The sequence below is a fragment of the Schistocerca gregaria genome, chromosome 5 (genome assembly GCF_023897955.1).
Source record: "Schistocerca gregaria isolate iqSchGreg1 chromosome 5, iqSchGreg1.2, whole genome shotgun sequence".
Lineage (NCBI taxonomy): Eukaryota > Metazoa > Arthropoda > Insecta > Orthoptera > Acrididae > Schistocerca > Schistocerca gregaria.
In genome coordinates, this window is record NC_064924.1 from 50,943,852 (window position 1) to 50,959,753 (window position 15,902).

Sequence of the window (15,902 nt, forward strand, 5' to 3'; positions counted from 1 at the left end):
TCACAGTCACTTTGGCCGAGGGAAGTATGGGGGATAATAAATGTAGAGCAAGACCAAGGTTTGAATACAGTAAGCAAGTCCTAGTGTTGTAGCAATGTATATTTTCTCCGCGTTTGGCTACGGGTAGCTTCTTTTTCGTATAGATTAAGACATATACGTTTACTACTATCATAATTTTTTGCTATGATCAGCCTGTAACACCCTAGAAACAACAAGCTCTTGGTCTAAAATCGGCACAACTTCAATAACGACCTCACGAATTACTCCAGCTGACGCATTTTTGAAAGCTATGGTCCGAAAGTTTCTGTTACCCTTGCAAACGCTGTTTGACGGCAGTTAGTAGCTTTTGACTATTGTGGCTGACATGCACTGGCATTACAGTGATCCAGTACGATGTTTCCACAGGCTACATACTATTACAAAGCCTCCTTTTTTTTCTTTATTTCTGGCAGCAGCATATGCGCTGCTCTTCAGTCGAAAGACATAGAACATACAACAGAAGACATTTAAAAATTACTAAGACTTCCTAAAATTTCATTGTAAATACAGAAGCTTCGTTGCCTGTGGAATCACGGCTTTCGTACGTACTTTATTTTTTAAATGGTTTGTCTTTGCATTACAAACAGTTTTAGTAAGTATTTGGAATATCTTCAAGACTTTACCCATGTACCGTATTTTCCTTGCAGTCCTGAGTCCAGCTGTGAGCGTGTTGTGATGGTGTGTCTGTGTTTATGTATGTAAATTGGGGATTGAAGTGTGGAAAATATGGAGTCAGATATATTTAGGAGTGCAGTGACAAGCGTGTTAAATAACTGGACTGCATTGCAGGTAGTTAAAAAATTAGTTTCTCTTTATTTCTAAATAATTACGCGTTATTTCTAGTTGCGTTAAAACCACTCAGTGGTAAGATAACTGTTGTTTACTTTTTTGAATCACTGACAAGATTCTGCTATACCATTACAAATGCGTTGCTGTTGTAAATTGCAGGGGTGACAGTGAAGTAATAACGCCTAACTTCTTACATGGAACATACTGCAGCTATCAGGCTGAAAGACGCTTTAAGAAACGTTAAATGCTTCTTAATTTAGCTGTACTTTGACGTAGTTTTTTATTTACAGCTTGCCGTCGAGCATGGAATGGGGACACGTGAAACCGCACAAAGTTTGGTGGACTATGTAATAGAAACCTTTGCTGCCAACGGTAAGTGTACAATATCATAATAATAAAAAAGATGATCGTATAATTTATTAATATTTATTTTGGTGTTTATTCTGTTGTCATAGTTGCCCTGTGACCGTGTATATACTGATCAAAAGTATGCTTTCTGTGGGACACACAGCCTCCACTCTTCTTGCTTTGAATAATATCTTCTTGACGATTAGGTTCATACGAAGACTTGGGTGCAGAATTTCACTCACCATTCTATACTTGGACCAACTCTGCCTACACCATTGATGAGTTGGTAAGGGTTGAATTTTGCCCCCTCATCCAAACAGAACCATTTGGTGTATGTATATAGAAATTAGATAGCTGTAAATTTTCTTCAATCTAATTTGAAGTTTGAAGTGAGCAATTGAGAACAACGGTAGAATCAAAAAAGACTGAAAACAAACCTAATTAGCAAACTTGACGAATTATCTAGGCCCTGAATCTGAAAATTTCTGTAAGCTGCATTTCAAGTAGCATTTGTAAACAAGGTTATTTTCGTGTGATACAGTACTAGTTGTCTGTGGCAAATGTACATGGTCATGTAGATACTAAACTAGCAATATGACACACATAACAGTTGTTTGATATAATTCACGAGGCAGCAGCATAATGTTATTTGCTCTGGGTTGCTTCACTTGGTGAATCTTTTTTCACATTACTTAATATTTTTCTTCGTGATGGGCTCTTTTGAACATAAAGAATGAATGATGTTGAAAACCTTGTTATTAGGTAGGAAATGTGATTGCTGAGAGGTATATTCTATTGATAAAGCAGTGCATTCAGTCTGATTCTGTATTAAGTTATTCTGCTGTAAATTAGCTCCGAAATGTTGTAGATGTTAATGTAACAAGTTTAAGAAGTGGCATTAAAAAGTCACTAGAAGGAGCTGCAATATTTATTTGCGAATAACCAGCTTGTCAGGTGACCCACTTGGCAGATACAATTACATCAGGTTAAAGGGAGGTGACTTGGTGTTAATTACACAACCTGTACTTCAGCCTGGTGTAATGGTATCTGTAAGTTGAAGGAAGCTACATGGCTAAAACTCACATTATGTAATGTGTAAATAAACACATGATACAGCAGCTTTTGATGGATTTGTGAGGCCATTTTGGAGGAGGAGATTAGAGTTTAATGCCGTGCCAACAACGAGGTCATTAGGGATGGAGCACAAGCATCGGATTAGAGGAGGACAGAAAAGGAAATTGGCCTTGTCTATTCAAAGGAACCGGCATTTGCCTTAAGTAATTTGGGGAAATCACAGAAAACCTAAATCTTGATGATGGGATGCAGATTTGAACCATCATCCTTCTGAATGCGAGTCAAATGTTCTAACCACTGCTCAACCTCACTCATTGTGGATATAGGTACACAGTATGTAATATAATTGAATAACAAAATTTACTAATAGTATCATACAATGTAAGCTTTCACGGCCGGTATTGTCTTCACTTAAAACTTCCGGGCTGATAGGCCGTGGTCGAAGTATAAAACTCTCTCCTGACGTTTCAACTCCGACTGCGACCATGGCCTATCAGCCCGGAAGTTTTAAGTGTTACTAATAGTATATTACATGAGAGAAATCCTTTTTGTAGGCATAACATACAATCATCAGGTCTTAGTGGCCATAAAAGCACTTGAACAAAGTGAAACACAATTCTTGTTTTTTGTACAAAACACACAATAACATAAAGAAATAATGAAATGTTTCCAGAAGTAAAATAAAAATATAATATATTTCTGCTTCTTCAATAGAATCATGTCACATGCCTAATGCACAGTAATGTTTTATGGTCTCTATGTATGCACGACACAAAATTCATTCCTTTCTGTCTTTCAAAGGATCGCACAAGTTGCATCTTCTTCAATTTGTCTGCAAATTCTGGTTGTGTGAGACAGTGGATTGTTCCTCTTTTTTCCAAACAACTTAGCAGTTGTCAAAAGAAGAGCTTTCAAAATATGTTGGTTGAACATTATTTTTTCCATCACGGGTTTGGTCAAACCCAACATGCACATACTGGGAATGAATCTTCATTCATATTACTTTCTGAAGCAGTATCTCCGTGGCTATCTTCGAGTTTTCCATTTGATAGTTTTGTCTTTGCAAAGTTTGTCCAACATGTCCACTCCAACTTTTGTTAGATTATAGAATTCAGAAACATTTAGCTTGGTTGAGTCATCACTTATTGTTCCACTTTTGTTAATTGTTGCCATTAGGATAACTTTTTTGTTCTTTTTAAAGATGAAAGAAACTAACTTTTTCTTGTTGTGATAGACAAACTTTACCGTCCCAGCTGGGGCCATTGATAATGTGGATAGTGGTATATCTTGCTTATTTTTATGTAGTGTACCAGCTAGTGTAAGCTTTCTCTCAGTCATTTTCTCTGCCAAATTACGTGAAGTGAACCAGTTATTGTTTGTTGACTTTTGATTGCTCCCTGTCACTGAGTCAGCAAGTCTTAGAACATACTGAGTTGGTATGGATGACTCACCCTTATTGTTTGTTCTTTTTTAATACATGCAATGTTTGAAATGCAATTGAATGTTCTTGTGTCACACAATTAAATTATTTTTAGTCCATACTTATCAGGTGTTGATGGTATAAACATTTTGAAGGGACATCAACCATGGAAACTTAGTAATGTTTCATCCATCATTAAATACACTGATGATTATAATATTGCAAACAATGACTTATGAAAGTGTCCCATATTTTCTGAAATGCAGCAAATTTGTCATTAGCCGTTCTCGAGTCCCTAGTACTTTTATTAAAGAATTTCAAATTATATAGAAGGAATTTAAATCTTTTCTGTGATATAGCACAATGGAAAATTGGTGCTCCATACACCTTGGAAAAAATATCATTTCAGCATAAGCCAGAATCTTTCAAGACACCACTTATGAACAAGAAACCAATGAAAGCATTTATCTCAGTTACGTTTGTTGAATGTAAAAATGAATTGATGGGGTCTCTATATTTGAGCTTTGGGTGTTCTATTTTGTTGTTATTGTGATGAACATCGTTTTCTATCATTACATCAATCATAAAATCTGAAAACAGTGTAATCCATTGTGCCTTCCCTTCAGGTCCAGGCTGGTGACTAAACACATTTGGCTAAGAGTTTCCATGAATATTTTGTATATAAAGGCTTGTCAGTCCAGATTGTTTGCTCGTCCATTCTTAACCCAAAATTTCTATCTTCAGTTCCATGTTCACTCTTGTGCCTGTGACCCACATCATCACAGTGGAAAAGCCTTCTTCTATATCACTGTTCCTAAGACTTCAATTTTGAGACTCTTGAGATGGACTCTTCCAGGTCAGGGTCACCGTCGTCCTGGTATGAAGGATCCTCCTAGTGACATAACTCAGCTAAATTGGCCTTAGGTGTGTGTAACAGTTGTTTCCAAGCCATTTTCATATCAAAACTACAAGAAAGGTTTGTAGTAAAATTAGTAACATTAGCGGTACGGTTTGGTTGGATATGACCCAGAATACATGTAGCAAGTTAAGATCACTTCTGCAATAATTACAGTCACTCCAATTGCCATCACATGACTGGCTAGTACGGTTCCTGACTGGCTGGACTGCCTGCACCAAGATGGTAGAGCAGTGTGGAGGGATCAGATCTGATGTGCACCATACCATTCGAGGGTTAAGTGCACACAAACTGTGCAGCACTGGTTAAAGAAAATATTGTTAATGTAATAACTTTAGGTGATTCTCATTGTTATTTTCCTCGCTTGTTGTTTTTAAACTGGTTGCTTTTATTTACTGGATGTGAAGCTTATCTTTATTATTAGTTCTCATTGACTCCTAATTACCTCTAAAGTTATAAAATTATAAGGAAATAAATTTTTTCCTCCTAAGCTGGCATCACTCTCTCTCTCTCTCTCTCTCTCTCTCTTTGTAAAATGCAGTGTGTATGTTTCAGATGATATCAGTTGTGAAGAAATGGCTGATGTGCTATCAGAAGTCATGGATTCATTATTTCAAACAGTGTGTGAGGATAACTCACCCGATGAGGTTGGTGCTCTACTCTGGAGGTTCTATCAACATCACAGAGTAGGAGAGACTGACAAGATAAAGGAATTGCTGAGTAAATTACCACCTTGTCAACTTTGGCTGTGTAAACAATTAGACACTTCTGCTCCTGTTAAGGTAAACCTACTTGCAATGTTTTTCTGCATTGTTGTCAGAATTCAAAACATAATAATACAGATGAAACTATCATTCTGCCTTTAAGTTTGTGCCAGTATGAACCTTTGTGATAGCTGAAAACTATGTGCCCGACCAGGACACTTTATTAAATATTTGCCATTCAGAAGGCAGAAATCTTGAACTGAAAGATCTGGCACTCAGTCTTAATCTCCCGGGAAGGTTCTGTTTCTTACCTCTACAAAGTATTACTGTTTGAGTCATAATTTAAATTAGGTATTCTTTGTGGAGTGTTGAATTTTCAAATTTAGATATGTTGTAATGAGACAGCAAATGAAATTAAGAAATATTACTGTGTTTTTAAAGTGTGTATACTAGTAACTTAATTCTTTGTTTTGTTTACTTAAAAATGTGGAAGTGTGTGTTTGGGTGTCTTTGTTGCATGTATGAATATGCATAATATGCATATCTTAAACAGAAAAAGTTCAAGAACTCGAAAACTAGTGTAAGTCCTGTTTTCTGTTAAGTCCTGCTGGGCACTGCGCATCAGTCCAATATAAACTTATCATAGGGCCTAATTCTTAAGGCTATAGCCTAATGGGGTGTATAGTGTTCAGTATTATTAAGCATTATAGTTTTATAGGTGTCCACCACTTCTTCTGTCTCATTTTCAAAACCGTGAGTGTAATGTGACAGTGGCTTGCAGAGATAGTCATTTTCTGCAATTCCATTTCACAAGCATGTAGTTACTAATTATAATGATGTAACGTATTCTATGCTATACAGTGGTCAGCAGTGTGCAGGTAATGTTAATCTAATTGGGGCAACAGAAATAGGCACAAAACAAAGTTGCCACAACCATATTGTCACGTAGAGGAAGGTGTAAGTAGATGAATGGCGAACACTAACTTAATGTAACAAAGGTTTATTCAGAACTTGCGCACATACACGAGTACGGAGCAAACTGCCTCTGGCCAGAACACATCCGGTATATATACAGCTATAGAACATTCCAGTACAATGATTCTTTCCATTTGTGGATACTTCTAGCATGTACTTGAACCGAAAATAGAAATTAAAATGTCTCAGTTCAGGTGAGTTTTGAACTTGCGGCCCTCCATGCAACTGTATAGTATCATAACCACTACACTATGGCGACTGCACTACTTGGCTTCTTGTGCGACATTGCTCCCTCCTTAAGAGAATAGGGTCTCGGTGTTATGTCCTCCTAGTCCAGGAATGAGTCATCGGTCCTGCATACTAAGACTCCCGATCGCTAATGTTGACCTTGGCGGTGATCTTAGAACTTTCCTTTCCGCTACGTTCTTTGGTACTTTTCCTCTTGTTGTCTGTCGCTGGAGCTTTGAATTTACCCTGGGTTGCAGAATCCTTATGGGGCTTCATTCGAAGGTCGTGGACCGTATCTCTGATGTTTTGTTGTCTTATGTCGGGTTTGAAATCTCCAACTTCATAAGTAACATCAGACAACTGTTTTTCAATCTCATAAGGTCCAAAGTAGCGCCTGAGAAGCTTCTCAGAGGGACCAACCTTCCGAACAGGAGTGAAGATCCAGATGAGGTCACCAGGCTGGTAGACAATAGGACGGTGACTTGCATCATACCTTTGGTTATTGTTTTCTTGAGGCTGCAGTGTGCGGAGTTGAGCTAACTGCTGAGCTTCGTCAGCTCTGGTTAACACCTAGCCGATGTAGTCGTCGTCCGTGCCATCAAGATGTAATGGAAACACAGTGTCCATAGTGGTAGTCAGCTTACACCTATGCACCAGGAAAAATGGCATAAATCCTGTGGTGTCTTATTTGTCGATGTTGTAGGTAAACGCCACAAAAGGTAGCACCTCATCCCAGTTGCTCTGCTCAACATTGACGAACATTGTTAGCATGTCAGCCAAGGTATTCTTAAGGTGTTCAGTAAGCCCATTAGTTTGCAGATGGTAGGCAGTCGTCATGTGATGAGTAATGTTGCACTGACGGTTTATCTCTGTCACAAGATTCAGTTTAAACACTTTCCCTCAATCCATAATTAGTGACCTTGGGGGTGCCGTGTTTTAATACAATGTCTTCTACGATTAATTTGGCTACCTGAATGCATTGGCTGTTTTCATGGCTTTTGTAATGGCGTAGCAGATCAGATAATCAGTGCAAACAATAATTCATCTATTGCCACTAGCAAACATTGGAAATCGTCTGAGGAGGTCAATTCCAACATGCTGGAAAGGCATTTTGGAATTGGTAAGAGTTGGTCAGGTGGTTTCTGAGGAGCTTCCTTTCTCCTCTGGCACTCTCGATAGTGCGACACATAATGACGAACACTCCTAAATAAACCTGGCCAGAAAAATCTCCTGCAGATCCTATCATATGTCTTAATAAATCCTAAATGTCTGGCCTCAGGTGTGTCATGCAATTTCTGTAAAACATGTAAGTGTGTGTGTTTAGGAACCACTGGTAGCCACCTCTTTCCAAATGGATCAATGTTTTTCTTGCAAAGTAATCCATTAACTACCTTAAATTGTCCTTTCACATCCTCTGACCGATTTAAGGCAAGCATAATTTGAGATATCTTGGCGTTCTCCTCCTGCTCAGCAGAGAGATCCTGCAGTGCAGTGAGACGGTCACTATCTTCATCAAAGTCTTGATGGTATTGCATAGGGTTTCTTGAGAGACAGTCAGCATCTTGGTGTTTTCTTCCACTTTTGTATACTCTCGTAATGCCATACATAGTGCCCACCTGGAGAGTGGTTCTGTTGAATCCTTAGAACCTGTCAACCAACAAAGTGAATGATGGTCTGTAACAACTGTGAATGGCCTTTCATAGAGATACTGTTGAAATTTGCACATGGCCCAGATCACAACAAGACATTCTCTTTCTGTAGTTGAGTAGTTTCTTTCCGCTTTTGTAAGTGTCCTACAAGCGTAGGCTGTAACCTTCTCTTTTCCATCCAAAATCTGCACCAGAACACCACCAGTCCCATACCCACTGGCATCTGTGTTTAGTTCTGTAAGTGCTCTCTCATCATACAGACCAAGTACAGGGTCAGTCTTCAGAGCTTTTTGCAGAACATCGAAATAATCTTGTTGAGCACCATCCTCGATAAATTTAGCATCAGCTTTTAACAACTCTTGGATTGGCCTGGCTTTGATACAAAAGTCTTTGATAAAACAACGGTAATAAGAACACAATCCGAGGAAGCTTCTCACATCTCTAATACTTTTAGGAATAGGATATTCCGTTATAGCTCTCACCTTTTCTGGGTCTGGCCGCACACCTTCGTTTGACATGAGGTGCCCAAGTACTTTGATTTCTTTTGCTCCAAAAAGACACTTTCTTGGATTAAGTTTCAGTGCCACTTGTTGGATACACATAAGAACAGCCCTCAGTCTTTTTATACATTCATCATATGTCTCTGAGAACACAATGTCATCTAAATAACAAAGCCACATTGTCCACTTCAGGTGCCTCAGAAGATTATCCATCATCCATTCAAAAGTTGCTGGTGCATTACACAAACCAAATGGCATTACCTTAAACTCACACAGGCCCGCAGGGGGTGATGAATGCAGTTTTCTCACAATCAGCCTCATCTACTTCGATTTGCCAGTACCCCGAGTACATGTCCATGGTTGAGAAAAACTTAGCCCCCTTCACACAATCTAGTGTATCATCAGTTCATGGAAGAGGGTAAATGTCCTTTTTAGTTATCTTGTTAAGCTTCCTGTCATCAACACAAAAGCGCCAACTTCTTCCTGACAAGAACCACTGGTGACGACCATGGGCTCTATGAAGGCTGAATGATGATGTTCATCATCATTTTCTCTACCTCATTGCGAATTATTCGACATTCCCTTGCTGACACATGCTATGCTCTCTAGCTTATTGGTTGAGGGTTTCCAGTGCTAATCTGGTGCTTCACTGTCGATTTGTCTAATTTGCTCTTCACCTATGGATCGAAGCATTCAGAGAACTCTTGAAGAATGGCAAGTAGCTTCTTCTGTTGTTCCTTAGTGAGATCTAGTGATAGTCGAGCTAGAAGATCTTATCTCGTAGTGGTAGCGCTAATTTCGTCCACAAACTCTGCATGGGAGTTTTCCATGACACTCAGCTGTTCTGCAATAAATGGTTCAGTGTTGGCTATGCACATGTGTCTTGGAAGGATCTGCAATTCTCGGCGACAGTTAACTATCAAAGTTATTCTTTGGTGGTGTGTTTCTCTCACATTCCACTACAAGATCCATGGGTTGATGCATGGTATGACACATGACAGCTACCTTTCTAGCGCTGACTGCAGGAATTATCACTTCATCCAGCACACATAGTCTCCACACACTCAAATGCTCATCTTCCTGTCCACAGTATCTCATCTCGTCCAGCATAATCTTTGAGTGACCACAATCTATAATTGCTTGAGAAGCTTTCAAAAAGTCCCATCTGAGAATCACGTCATGACTACACTCTTGTAAGATGACGTATTCTAAGGGCTGTGTATGGCCACTTATACCCACATGACTGACACATCTTCCTGTAGGTTTTGCATATTTCCCATTAGCCACCTTCGGCAGAGATGTTTTGTTGACGAATACGGTTTATCTGCAAGTGGCGATGGTACTTCTCTGAAATTACTGAATACAATGTTCCAGAGTCCAAAATAGCTTGGGCTGGTCTGCCATCCACGAGTTCATTGACGTAGTTCCCTATCATTTTTGTAGTGATCGACAGCGCAGGATTTTTCTCTTCGGCAGCCTCACCTCTAAGGGAGGTCAGTCACTTTAGTTTTCCAGGTTGCGGTGGCTAGGTGATCGGCTGGAGCTTCTAAACGGCGATGAAGACCTTGGTCAGCGTGTTGGGGAGCATCTTCTCCAGCAGCTAGCTTGCGGCGATGCTGACCTAGGTCGTCCTGCACCCACATTTTCTCATTCATCTTTGTCGTCCCAGAGTTGGCGTCAACTAAGATCGGTCTGCTGTCTTCTGTCACGGGCGTCATCAAATATCCGCCACCTTTCTTGACAATAGCACACCACATGTCCCGGTCGTCTGCAGTGGAAACATACTGGTTGGTTATTCTGGGTCCTCCAGGCATCAGTCTTCCTTGGTGCCCAAACAGGTTCCTCATGCGGCATTGGAGGAATGTAACTTCACCTGTGTCTTGACTTTTTTACCATTTTAAAGGGAAATGAAAGACGAGAGATTGGGTTCAATGTCTGTTCCACTTTCTCCCTTGTGACCGCTTGAAGTGTCTCGGGTTTTTTGCTCGCCGTGCAATCCAAGTGCCTTCTGAACTTCCGCTCTCACTACTTGGGAAATCAGTTTCTTCGTCCATCACAGACATCGATACGACATTTGGAAGCCGTTCAAACTTCTTGCATGTAATTCGTTTTTGATGCATTGTCTCGATAGACTGAGACTATTTTATGAAGTTGTCACTGTCGAAACCTCCTTCAGGAGGAGGGCCTGATACATGTCCTGAGCAACACACTTCATGAGATGTGCAACCTTATCTTCCTCCTTCATTTGAGGATCCACTATTTTACGCAGCTCCAAGACGTCTTGAATGTAGGATGCTGTAGTTTCTCTTGGACGCTGGGCCCTGCGCTTTAATTTATCTTCAGCCTTGCACTTATGTTGTTGTGTGACACTGAAATACTTGCGCAGTTCTACCTGAAGTACTTCCCAGCTTGTGAACTTCTCCTCATTGTTCTCATACCATTGCATGGCAGTGCCCTCCAAGTAGAAAAATATGTTAGCCAAACACACAGTGTCATCTCATTTGTTAAATTTGGCTATACACTCGTATACCTTCATCCACTTGTTTGGACCTTGGCCATCACCAGAGCACCTGTAAGGATGTCTCATGTGGTGGCACTCAGTTGCTGTCTTCATGATGTCCTCTTCTTCTTCTGTCTCCGATAGATTGCGGTATGTTGAATATGGCTCAAACTTGGGTTTCTTGTCACAAATACGGTGGCTCTGTCATGGTCTGATGGGAGCCACTCTGTTGTCGATAATGTGCGGTATCACAAGTTCCAATGTCCAGTGTCTCCACAAGAATAATGTCACACAGAGGAAGGTGTAATTAGATGAATGACGAACACTAACTTCACCTAACGAAGATTTATTCAGAACTTGCACACACAAAGTGCGGAGTGAACTGCCCCTGGCCAGAATGCATACGGTATATATACAGCTGCAGAACATTCCAGTACAATGATTCTTGCCATTTGTGGATACTTCTAGAATGCACTCTAACCAAATATAGAAATTAAAATGTTTCAGGTCAGGTGAGTTTTGAACTTGCGACACTCCCTGCAACAATCTAGTATCATAACCACTACATTATGGTGACTGTGCTACTTGGCTTCTTCTGTGACAATGTGATTGGAACAACACCTTCCTCCCTTAGTTGAAAAAGAGAGAACGGGACACCTAAGATTCTGTACAAATATTGTTCAGTTCAAAGATAAAGATGAGTTTTTCTTTTTTTTTCTTTAAATTAAATTATATGAGAAGGTAGGTGGATCATTGTTTATTAACATATCAAACATGCAATTATATTAATGAACATTGATCCACCTAGCTTCTCCCATGATTGAATTAAAAAACATTAATCCACTTATTCAAAGTGGCAGGTTTTTCTGCCCATCTTGGTTGTTTCATCCACACAAATGTTTGACTTTTAAAGAGTCATTTCACCAACACATTAGATACACTGTTGTGCCTCTGCAATTAATCCATGAGACATGCACCAATAGAGAATGTCGCCATTCAGAACTAAATCACTTAAATTAATTGACTTTGTAGCACTCACTGTCATTATGACAAAGTATTTCTCTCGAAACTCACTAATACACTAAAAAGCAGCAAAAAGACAATAGTTTCAATTTTGGCACTAGAAATGAGTTGCGTCTTTTTGCGTCTCTCATCAGTTACATCAAAGAATCAACTTACTGGCTATGCAAAACTGTTGCACTGCCAACCTATGACCAGTAGATAAGCACTGCCATTACTACCACTGGCCCCGATATAGATTTTCACAGTGACATTTTTCCCAACACTGAATGACTTGGCAGAGACCTAGACTCTAGAAACCTGCATTTTGGCTGTTGAGGAAATGTTACACCTCCAAAATCGTCTTGTTGGTCTCAAAATGTCTTCCACATAATGGTTTCTTCATCCAAGGATAGAGGAAGAAGTCACAGGGTGCCACATTAGAACTTGGCCTGGGACAAAATTTGATAGCCCCAAGAAACAGTGTGTGTGACTGTCCCGTGCATGCTACCCATTACACTCAACAACCCATGTAACCTTGGCAGGAGATTTCAGTAAAATATGGTCTTGTGATCCTTTGTCCATTACGAGCATAATCTGTTAGCACTACGCTGTGGCAATCCCAAAAACTTGGCTACTTGCTGGTGGTAAATCTCCCATATTTCCGCCAGTTGCTATGTTCCTTTATCTTGGGTTCATTGTGCTACACCCAACACTCATCCATGATGATGGGCCAACTGAAGAAGTGCAATTGGTATGACAAAGCTTCAAAATTTCCGCTGCTGTCTAGGTTTGACAGGCTTTTTCTTGAATGTGAGCAGTCAGTCTGAATTTGTCAGCCAAGGGATCAATGTGAGTTAACCATCATGCTTCCTCAAATCAATGTAGCATGTTTGTTTGTGGCCTTGTGATATGGGCAGTTACCCTTCTAGAAGATGGCATCACATTTGGGAAGACATCAAACATGAATGGATGCAAGTTGTCTGCAATTGTCATGTAGTCCACATCTATTGTGGTACCTTCGATTCCTACCAGAGGATGTGGTTACATTAAATAATGATATTATTGGAACAGAAGAAAAAATTAAAATATTTAACTGTACTAAAGCAATGAAGAAAAGTAAGTTTATTATAAATTGCTCCATTATTGCAATGGTTTAATGAATGAGTGATGAGTTACAAATATACCCTACTCCTTGTGAAGTTGATACATGTGGATACTCTAACATTGCTACCACAGATGAAATTTTGATGTGCACAATGTAATATTGGATGATTACCAAATAAATTTGCACAAAATAACTAACACCATAAGCATTTTAGAAGAAAGAGTGCTGTACATCTTATGTGAAAAATTAATTATAAGAATGGTTTGTTCAGTAATAGGGCTAATTATTTTAATGCTGGCAAAAAATGAAATGAATTTCATACAAACAGTGAAAATTACATGGTGGAATAATAAGTGTTTTGAAAAGAATACAGTGCTACTCACGAGATAGTGGAGATAGTTGTTGATAGGCAACTGTCATACAAGTAGGCTTACACACACACACACACACACACACACACACACACACACACACACACACACACACACACACACGCACAACCACTGGAAGAAGGCCTTTTGGCCAAAAGTTTACTTGTTGTTCATATCTGCAACTCAACATCTCTGCTGTATGGTGAGTTGCAATCTTTTTCTTTTTTTTCCCCAGAATTTTGTCAAATGAATTTCTTAGCAGTTTACTGACTTGTTTTAAATAGAGTCCTATTGATTTTGTTTACGCATTTGTAACTGCAAATGAAGTTTGGTTTCAAAAATCAGGCGAAATTTAGTAATAATGCAGCAAGAAAGGCTAGGTAGAGGTCATCTGTTAGGTAGGTTAGAGGTAATGTTTTCTGGGAATTATTTTCCTTACAGAACGTTCACCACATTTTCCAGCCTCTGTTACCCGTATTTTACCAAATCAGAAGATGATTTTGATTGGAACACATTTTTGAGTGCAAGGAAGTGATTATGCTGCCTTTAGTTGGAAATTTTGTGTACCTTTCAGAAGTGTAGCTATAGATACATTTTTACCTTTGTCAGCACTTATTATCCAGGCAGGAGGGTGCTGGTTGTCAGAATTTGGTATCCTGTCATGAAATACTATGCAATTTTATCTGTTCCTTATGTATGATTTTCTTTCAACAGGTGCGAAACCTGCAACCTCTACCAGAAACTATGGATGCTGAGGAAAGTGAGTGGACAGAAGTGAAATCAAGAAGATCTAAGAGAACATTGAACAGTGCTGCAGATGAAATTGATCACAGTGCTTCACATATGGGGGATGTGATTGGTGTTTCGGGAGATCAGGAAGAGATGTGTACATAAAAATAAATTGAAACAAAACAAAAACATGCGGTTCTGTTTCTCTCTAAGTTATAAAGAAATCACATTTCCTACCTCAAGGCATATTCATGTAAAAATGATAAGTATTAGTTATTCCTCCTTTTAAAAGCTTGCAACCATATCAGCAGATATAAACTTATACTTGCAGCACTGCAATGCCTGTAGTTTCACTGAACAGTGAAATGCACTTAAAAAATACTGACTACAATCCTTGATTAAAACTTTTTATTTTTACAACAAAGTGCTCTCAGTTGATGTATTTTTCACTTAGGCTAAAAGAAATGACAAAATTATTTTGGCTTCATGTGATTTTTTTTTTAAATCACTTAAACTGCTATATGCTATTGTTTTAGTTAAATTTACCAATGTGAGTTCATTCATGTTGTTCTCAATTGTTCGTGATTTTACTGGACAGGGAATGAAAGGACTGTGATGAAAAATCCGCAATGTAAATTTGAAGTTACCAAGAAAAAAATTTTATGCTATTTGGCAGACTGTGCATTGCCTTGAACATTTCCACATGTGGATAATGCAGGACTGAGACTTCTAAACAGAAAGTGTCATCATCTCACTGAAATTTTTGTGCTATGGTGATTCACTTTCCAATTTTTTAATTTGTGCCACAGATGGTATACCCACAATATTGTGGTAGAATCATTTGCAAGGAAGATGTAGGAGCTAAGTTTAAGCTCATAAGTCAGTGCCTGTGATAGATAAGTGTTCATTAATAAGTCCCTAGTGGCAAAAAAATTTTGTTAGGGACTATGAATTCTGTATAAGATCCAAGTAGGGAAGCTATTTAAGCTAATCATAGTAAATCTGTGTGTATGTACTTTACAGATACTATTTACCATATTTCATTTTATGGATGATGAAATGGCTGATGTGTTTGTAGTGTACTCTCAAATTTCATCAGAAGAATTAAATTGTTCCCTTGTATACAATTTGTAACTTTATTTTGATATGTTCTGAGGTGACAGAAGTCATGGGATACCTCTCAATATTGTCAGACCTCCTTTTGCCTGGCATAGTGCAGCAACTGGACGTCACATGGTTTCAACAAGTCAGAAGTCCCCTGTATAATTATTTAGCCATGCTGCCTCTGGGTAGCTGTGCATAATTGTGAAAGTGTTTCCAGTGCAGTATTTTGTGCATGAACTTATGTCTCGATTACATCCCATAAATGTTTGATCAGATTCATGTCTGGTATTCTAGGTGGCCACACCATTCGCTCGAATTGTCCAAAATATTCTTCAATCAATCACAAACAATTGTGTCCTGGCAACATGGCACATACTCAGCCATAAAAATTCCATCGTTGTTTGAGTACATGACATCAATGAATGGCTGCCAGTGATCTCCAAGTAGCT

General features: G+C 39.0%; 1 protein-coding gene across 1 annotated transcript; it reads left to right on the forward strand.

Annotated features, from left to right (window-relative positions):
- Nucleotides 1-656: 656 nt before the first annotated feature.
- Nucleotides 657-14,540, forward strand: LOC126272952 (uncharacterized). Its single transcript, XM_049976251.1, has 4 exons — nt 657-828; nt 1,119-1,200; nt 5,142-5,368; nt 14,335-14,540. Exons 1-4 carry the CDS (start codon nt 766-768, stop codon nt 14,512-14,514), a joined length of 552 nt encoding a protein of 183 aa, XP_049832208.1. The 5' UTR covers nt 657-765; the 3' UTR covers nt 14,515-14,540.
- Nucleotides 14,541-15,902: the final 1,362 nt, after the last annotated feature.